Here is an 8,896-nt window from a genome sequence, read left to right on the forward strand (position 1 = left end):
TTACCAGGTAAGTCTTGAAAAATCATCACTGCATCAAGGCACTGCAAATAGACATCTATTTGTCAGAGGTGGCTGCCACATTGTTTGTCTTAGTCTGAGTGTAATGATTATTAATCTGACTTTTTTAATCTTTGGAGAAAAGTTACATCTCACCACTGTCAGGTTACATAAAATGGGCCATGCATTTACTACTACGAGTGATGAAAGCTATTAGAATAACTGGTTGTTGAATGAGGCCATGTGTCATGAAATAAACATGGTTTATGGCCCTTGAAACATTGTCAGCCATTGTTGCAAGTCAACCTTAATATTTCTTTGGCCCATTGTAGGGTTTCCAGGTACGCCAGGAAGAGAAGGTCCCCTGGGACCAAAGGGACATTCAGGCCTTAAAGGCATGAAAGGAGATGATGGTATAACTGGAGGGACAGGACTGACAGGTAATGACTCCCTAAAATATTTTAAGATTAAAATGACACACAAAGATCTTTTTCATTCCAAGCTTCTGGATCATCAAGCATCCATACTGTGGGAAAGTTTTAGTTAATGAATTAATTCTGCAATTAGTAGGGTTTATATGCTTATAGGTCTCTCTTTTTTGTTACAGGACCTCCGGGTGTAAAAGGGTATCCAGGTGACCCTGGTCCACCCGGAATTAGTGTGGATGGCCCTCAAGGCCCTCCTGGGTCACCAGGACGCCCAGGCAGGAAGGGTGCCCCAGGGGATGTCCTTTCTGCCAGGCCGGGTGCTCCAGGTCCCCCTGGCCGCCCTGGAGCTGTGGGTCCAAACGGACCTCGTGGCATTCATGGAAGCCCAGGGTCTCCAGGTAAGTTTCATTTATATTTAGGTGAACTCAAACAAACCAATCAACAACTTAGGCTTTCGATAATGTAGACTGTCTCACAGAAAACAGTTACAGTGTATTTCCCATTCTTTACATTTAAGTTGGATGATCACCAATGCCTCTGAATCACAGGTGCACAAGGCCAACTGGGACGTCCAGGATATAAAGGGGAGCCGGGAGACAATGGTGACCCTGGAGACACTGGTGCCCCAGGCCAACCCTGCACTACATGTGACCTGCAGGCACCTGTAGGTCCTCCGGGACCTCCAGGAAACCCTGGACTGATGGGAGTACCTGGTGAGAACATGGCAGCAGCAAGTAAAACTATGGATGTCTCCTCTCTGAAATTCCTTAAAAATGTTGTCAAGATTAATTCCAGATTATAGTCATGAACATTTTGCTGTGAGGCCACCAACTAATCATCCATGAATACACAGTATTTCTCTCACTGAATCTTATCATTTTGCACAGGCTACATTGGTCAGAAGGGTTCTAAGGGAGATATAGGTCCACCTGGTCGTGGACAGAAGGGTCCACAAGGTTTCCCTGGCCCTCCCGGTTTGCCGGGCCCAGCTGGACCGAGAGGCTCCACTGGCTCTCCAGGAGATCCTGGAATAGACGGCTGGCAAGGACAGAAAGGTGAACAACTGGCTTGTCTCGATTAGAAACTTGTGAAAAAAAATTATTTTTTCACCTGATCACCACATTTCTTACCACCACCAGTGGTGTCAATGACCAGTTGCCAAAGAAAATCTACACAGAAATCTAGCCTAAATTTTATGTTACAAGTACATTCATAGCTTTATATCTCTAGACCGGTCTGTCCTAATTTAAATGAAATTTCCCCTTAAATTTATCTAGGTGAAAAAGGGTACCCTGGCAGGGCTGGGGCCAGAGGTTTACCAGGTCACCCTGGACCTTCGGGACCCAGAGGTAAACAAGGAGAGAGAGGCTTTAATGGTCGCCCAGGTGAACCAGGATACCCGGGAGTTCCTGGTAATAAAGGTAAGTCTCCGTACGTATACCATGTGCCTGAAAATGTCAGAGATATCTCAGTTCCTGTACCTGTAATCACCACTCAGATTCAAATGTGTGGCTAGCATAGTAAAACACATACATTTTATGTGGGCATGTTACGTATTGTAAGGATTATTTTGTTGTAATGCACAGAACATTATAGTCAGAAAATATTAATGCACACTTAAATCAATAATTCAAAACGGCTTTCCTAGAAATGTAACATAAATAGGATAGTCACAGCTACACTAGTGGCTACACGGCTTCGACACAAGATAAGAATGAACGAGGAAGGCAGAAAGATAAGACAGCATAGTTGCTCCTCCTTAAGGTTGTTGAATTGCACTTTCAGTGTACTTTATGAATCAGAGCATGTCATCTGAAGTCTGCGCTCCATCTAGGTTTACGTGGTCCACCAGGATATCCAGGACCATCAAGGCTTGCAAATGTAACAAAAGGCCTAGCAGGAGTTCCAGGAAGGAGGGGGCCACTAGGACAACTAGGACTTCGAGGCAATGCAGCTGTCACTTATACATCTTTTCAAAACAAGAAGTTGTTTTTTTTTTATTCCCAGCCACTTCACCACACAAGCATATTATTGATTGTGATTAACAGTATAGGATTACATCATTTTTATTTTGTTTTGACACTTACAGGCTCAAAGGGCCAAAGGGGACAGCCAGGTGATTCAGGGCCTGATGGGCGGAATGGTCCTCCAGGGTTTAAAGGCAGCACTGGTCCTCCAGGCAGAGGGGGTGCACCAGGACCTCCTGGGTACCCTGGAATCAAAGGTTTCCCTGGTTCAAGGGGATATATTGGACATGTTGGAGATCCGGTACACAATGGACCTTATTTATTGTCTTCAGAATTTCAGAGTAGATGATGACATAAGAAAACTATTACCAGCCTTAAACTTAAGACATGCCGGAGTCCTCACAACACAGTGTGTGTGCATTGCAGACTGTTGGATATTCAGAAATGATATGCTGCACACACACTGCGTTGTGAGGACTGTGGAATGTCTTAAGTTTAAGGCTAGTAATGGTTTGCTTATGTCATCATCTATCATTGAAAACAATTTATTATATGCCAATCTCAGAAGTGATGTTAAATACTTTGAATGTGTGTGTTAAAGGGAGATCCAGGGTCCACGGGTTATCCGGGCAGCCCAGGTTTACAAGGAGGTCCAGGGGCCAAGGGTGAGTCAAAAGAGAGAGAGGTTATGTGTTTTAGCTGAATCTTGAATGTTTATACAACAGGATGTGAATCCACAGTGAACTGAATCATTCATAATTTTATCTGGTATATCAAAACAATAAGACATATTCTTAGAATACATGCATCTAACTTTAAGTATTTAAAACAATTAATCCCAGTCTCTCAGGACTTCATACTTGTGTCATTCAGCTGGAATTAGATGAAACCTTTCCAAATTTGTTCCAGGTGAGCCAGGACCATCTTATGGACAACCTGGTCAACCTGGACCCAAAGGATTACCAGGGGAGGATGGACCCCGTGGTGAGTCAGGAAATTGGCAAACTGAACAGATGACTCACTTAGGAAAAAGAACCAAAATATACCTAGATCTAATCAAATGTGTATACAGTAAGTAGATACATAAATGGAAATAAATGTATGTCCATATAATAATTCCCTTAAGCACCCAGAGGAAGTCCAGGAGATCCAGGTGACCCAGGCCGCCTGGGAAGACCAGGACAGCCTGGACAACCAGGCATTCGTGGTGAACCAGGAATATCAGGAGGACCAGGTGATTTCTAGTGAAGATTTAAATGAGAGAACTAATATACAGTGCAGAAATTGATTTAAAAGTGGATAACTGAAGGAAGACTGCTGATGTTAACCTCTGAACTGTCATGACATTGTAGTAGTAACCAGGATAATTCGCTCTCTCATAGCAAAAACCTCACTTGTACATTAATATAAACATACATAAAGTATAAATATATCAGCTGCAGCTTTCTACTTTAAATTTTAGATCAAATTGAGAAGTTTAAGTATAGATGTTGATTTGAGCTTTTTTTTTTGTGTGTGTGTGCGTGCGTGCGTGTGTGCGTGCGTGCGTGCGTGTGTGTGTGTGTGTGTGTGTGCGCGCGCGCGCGTGCGTGCGTGTGTGTGTGTGTGTGTGTGTGTGTGTGTGTGTGTGTGTGTGTGTGTGTGTGTGGTGTGTGTGTCGCTGCAGGCTTCCCCGGGCCTCGTGGCCCACCAGGTCGTCCAGGTGTTCCAGGTATTCCAGGTGATCATGGAGGTTTGGGACCACCAGGCCCACCTGGTCCATATGGGCCTCCAGGTACTCATGTAATGTCAGGTGTTTCTGCCATCACTGGATAGGCAAAAATAAAAATCTAGGTGATGCGATGTAAAGTACTTCTAAGTGCCGAAGCCACCCAAAAAGACTATTCTAATGATGTATTGTGAATTTATGTTAGGCAAAAAGGGATTACCAGGCCTGGCTGGACTAGATGGGCTTATAGGTCCACAAGGAATGAAAGGAGCAAGCGGTAAGAGAGATTTAAAAATGTTTTTTGTCTTCCATAGTGTTTCTGATGGTATAGATCTTTTGTTCATAAGAGAACATACTCTTTGTCTATTTTACACTGACCAATTGCCCTAAACAGACATGTTGAAGTTTAGTTTCAGCTCGACTGTGTTTAAATCATACTAAAACATGCAAAAGCTACAGTAAATGAATTTTGTCATTTCTCAATACACATTGGAGCATAATATGTCATGATATTTTACTCTGTCACTTAAGTGTATTCATTTGTCATCTCAAGGCATAGATATCCCTGGCCCTCCAGGACCACATGGTTTTCCTGGAGTCAAAGGTCACAGGGGCCCCCCAGGACCTCCAGGAGCCATCCTTCCTGGCCCTAAAGGTCAGAGGGGCCCACCTGGTGACACAGGTATCAAATCTATTATTATCAATTGTGCATGTGCTGCATCTGTGTGTAATGGTGGAGGAGAAATGAACAGTTGGAGACAAACATTTTGAGTTTTATTTTACATTTTCAACCCAGATTTAAATATGATTTAGCTCATTTTGAGTTATTGTGTCCTCACAGCACCCCCAATCTAAGTTAAGTCAAAGGGATACAGTGATTATGTCTTACCATGCTGTAGTCTGCCATGGTCACTCAGACTGTAAAATGTTTTTGTGATTATTTTATTACACTCTATTTGCTATTTCTTGTTGTCCCTTTGTTGAGTGTGGTTACTGTTCCACTCCTATGTGTACTATATGTTCTGTGATGAGACAGTAAACTGTTCTGAATTTCTTCCCTCAGGTCTTCCCGGTTTCCCAGGCGAACCTGGTTACCCTGGCAAAGAATGCCGTATACCTTTTCCAGGACCTGACGGAGATATCGGATATGGAGGACCTCCAGGATCCCCAGGTGTGTGTGTGTGTGTGTGCGCGCTTGCCTGTTTCTGTTCATCTGTTTGTCTTCGTTTGTCTCGATTTTGGTGTGACTTCATTATACGAACAAACATTTCTGTGCAAATGGCCACGTTTGTGGATATCTTTGCCTTTTATCTATCGGTCCACAACTGGATTTTGTGATTTTAGGTCCTCCTGGGGAACCAGGTGCTCCAGGCGGCAGCATTTTATCCAAAGGAGACCCGGGCCCAGTCGGCCTCCCTGGGTTACCAGGTCGTAAGGGACATAAGGGGCTCCCAGGACCTCCTGGATCTCAAAGTTACTCTGGCATTACAGGACCAAAAGGTACATTACAATGCAAGATCACTTCCATCAGTATTAACATCCACTTGAATGTGCTCTAAATGTTGGTGAACTTTGACAGGTGAGAGAGGTCCTGCTGGTCCCAGGGGATATCCAGGACCCAAAGGTCAGAGAGGTGCCCCTGGGCCTTTTGGCCGCAAGGGTGTAACTGGCCCACGTGGAGACATAGGTGAGTGGCACTGTTGCGAAAGATATGCTCATAGTTTTATTTGCCCATAGTTTTATTTCCATTTTGCATTTTGCCTTTACTTTTGTGTGTGTGTGTGTGTGTGTGCGTGTGTGTGTGTGTGTGTGTGTGTGTGTGTGTGTGTGTGTGTGTGTGTGTGTGTGTGTGTGTGTGTGCGCGTGTATGTGAATCTTAACAAATTTTGTCAAGGGTATTATATTTACTCAACACTCCTGAAATGCTGTGCTATATGTTACTACAGTAAATCTGGCAATAAATGTACTGTATTTTTTCCAGGTGCCAAAGGTTCTCGTGGTGATTCTATTAGTGGACTCCCAGGGGTGTATATCAACGGACTCCCAGGACCACCTGGTTTCCCCGGACCTGTTGGAATCCCTGGCGATGTGGGTCCTCCTGGGACTCCAGGACGTAAAGGCAAGAGAGTCTAATGTATTCTCTGTGTATACATGCATAGATATACATATGCAGACACAGAGTTATTCCCTGTGTATGTATATGTGCTAGTGCTGTCAATCGATTAAAATATTTAATCACGGTTAATCTCATGAATAACATAGTTAACTCACGATTAATCACAAATTAATCGCACATTTTTATCTATTCTAAATGTCCCTTGAATTATCATTTTAATACTGTTATCAACATGGAAAAGTGGATAGGCTTGCTTTGTACAAATGTTTTTTAATTGAAAACAACGACGTGTAGTGTTTTATTTCACACTAACATTCTCACTTTGAGCAGTCATTCACATTTGAAGGAATCAAATCTCACACAATTTAAACTGTCAACAAACAGATGACAAAAAAAATAAATACTTGGTTACAAAAAGGCCCCTTCAACAACCCTTTCTAAGGGATCAAAACAGGGTGATACAGGATAAAGTTACAAAGTGCACATCACTGTAAACTAGGACTCAGGCTATAGTGCAGTTAAACCATGGCATGAACATAATAGCATCCATATGCCTCTGTCGGAAGCCATCCATTGTCACCTGGTTTTGACAAGGAGGCGGTGGAGAATTCGCATTTGCCGTGTTTGATGTTTCACACTTGACATCCATACAAACCGGTAGCCTACTCTTTTACAGCTAGCAAGCAGGCAAGACCAAACACGTGCCTGGGGCGTGCCTATTGTTTTGTTTCTGGTTTACAACCAGATCCTGTAGTTTTTCTTACCTTACTTGCCGTGGTCACAGCTTATAAAAAAACTACAAGTTCACTAGGTTGCAAAGACCATTAATCTCGCGATTAAACAATTGACGCCATTAAAATTGATTAAACGCAGTATTTTTGACAGCACTAATATGTGCATGTGTTTTTTTTTTATCATTCACTATTGTTTCTTTGTGTCTATGTGTATATATTTGCCCCTGTTTGTATCTGTGTGTTCCAGGACAGAAGGGTCCTGTAGGGCCTGTGGGCCCTCCTGGATCCCCAGGTCCTGCTGGTCATAATGGACCTGTTGGAGACCCAGGAGATGTTGGTCAACAAGGATTTACCGGACCTCAAGGTGAGTAATTGAAGCAGTCATGTAACAATCCCAGTCTTTATACTGTTTACTTCAGGATTAGGAATTGTAAGGAAAGGATTGTACACAAGAAACACCACAGGACTGATAACTGCCGGAGGTGTTACAGTATACTCAAATGAGACACTGAGTTTATGTAGAACGGTCACCATTAATTATGTCATTTCATGTGTCCTTCATCTCGTCCTCACTCTTGTCCCTGCTCCATGTCACCCACTTGCCACTTGTTCAACCCCTCCATCCTCCAGGTGTCCCAGGTCCACCTGGAGACCCAGGTGAGCAAGGCCATAGGGGTGTGTTGAGGTCAGGCTACCTTCTGGTTGTCCACAGCCAGTCAGTTGAGGTGCCACGGTGCCCTGATGGCAGCAGTCAGCTTTGGGTGGGCTACAGTCTTGTCTACTTGGAGGGACAAGAGAAGGCTCACACTCAAGATCTGGGTAAGGTTCAGCATAAAGTGATACATTTGTAGATGTCTTGAAAGTAGTTTATCCATCAGTGCATGAGTTTATAGGGTTAACAAAAAACCCTCCCTCCTTTTCCTGTTTCTCTTTTACCTCCTCTCCCTGTAGGCCAGGCTGGCTCCTGCCTCCCTGTTTTCTCCACCATGCCTTTCTCCTACTGCAACAAAGCTGCCTGTCACTTCTCTAGTCGCAATGACAAATCCTATTGGCTCTCCACCACCGCTCCCATTCCCATGATGCCACTCTTTGGCCAGGAGATTCGCTCCCACATCAGCCGCTGTGTGGTGTGCGAGACAGTTTCGCCTGCAGTGGCATTTCACAGCCAGGATCACGCGGTCCCTGCATGCCCGCCTGGCTGGAGGAGTCTGTGGACGGGATACTCTTTCCTCCTGGTGAGAGTGATAAAAAGTTTGATTGTGTGTATGAAAGGAAAAAGCCATGAACTTACCGAACTTCTGCCTTTCTCTCTTTAGCACACAGGGGCAGGTGATGAAGGTGGTGGCCAGTCTCTGACTTCTTCTGGTAGCTGTCTTAAGGACTTCCGGACTCACCCCTTCATAGAGTGCCAGGGTGCGCGTGGTTCCTGTCACTACTTTGCCAACCTCTACAGTTTTTGGCTGACTACTATTAGTCAGACAGAGCAGTTTGTCATCCCAAGGCCTGGCACCATCAAGGCAGCCGACCGCCAGCGCAGCCAGGCCAGTCAGTGTCATGTTTGCCTCAGACAAAAATAAAGGACACATTTAGTTGTAACCTTTGACCCTTTCAAGCCAATCATTTTCTAATTACTACTCAGGGTTGTAACAGTTATTTGGTATTTCATGGCAGAAAAGTGTCGCTTTGCAAGCTTTACACTGTTACCTTTATCTGAGTAACTTTTTTTTTACAATCTTGCTGTCACTGTTTTGACTCTTTTGTCTGTCATTATTTTAAATGAGGTGCTATTTCTAATGGTGAAAATGTTTGATAATTGATCATCTTGCTGCTGTACCTTGAGATTTTGTAATAATCCACTTTTTAAGAGTAGTGTTGAAATCCTGACTAAATCATCCTTAAGAAGGAATATTAAGCTGCAGTCCTCAATTAAAATGTTCAAAAACACC

General features: G+C 43.8%; 1 protein-coding gene across 1 annotated transcript; it reads left to right on the forward strand.

The window, feature by feature from the left end:
* Nucleotides 1-661: 661 nt before the first annotated feature.
* LOC139338798 (collagen alpha-4(IV) chain-like) lies at nucleotides 662-8,527 on the forward strand. Its single transcript, XM_070974067.1, has 14 exons — nucleotides 662-823; nucleotides 974-1,072; nucleotides 1,703-1,846; nucleotides 2,515-2,649; nucleotides 2,994-3,057; nucleotides 3,302-3,376; nucleotides 3,519-3,626; nucleotides 4,104-4,166; nucleotides 5,689-5,787; nucleotides 6,082-6,213; nucleotides 7,198-7,314; nucleotides 7,581-7,769; nucleotides 7,902-8,185; nucleotides 8,267-8,527. Exons 1-14 carry the CDS (start codon nucleotides 662-664, stop codon nucleotides 8,525-8,527), a joined length of 1,932 nt encoding a protein of 643 aa, XP_070830168.1.
* Nucleotides 8,528-8,896: the final 369 nt, after the last annotated feature.

The sequence above is a fragment of the Chaetodon trifascialis genome, chromosome 11 (assembly GCF_039877785.1).
Source record: "Chaetodon trifascialis isolate fChaTrf1 chromosome 11, fChaTrf1.hap1, whole genome shotgun sequence".
Classification (NCBI taxonomy): Eukaryota; Metazoa; Chordata; class Actinopteri; order Chaetodontiformes; family Chaetodontidae; genus Chaetodon; species Chaetodon trifascialis.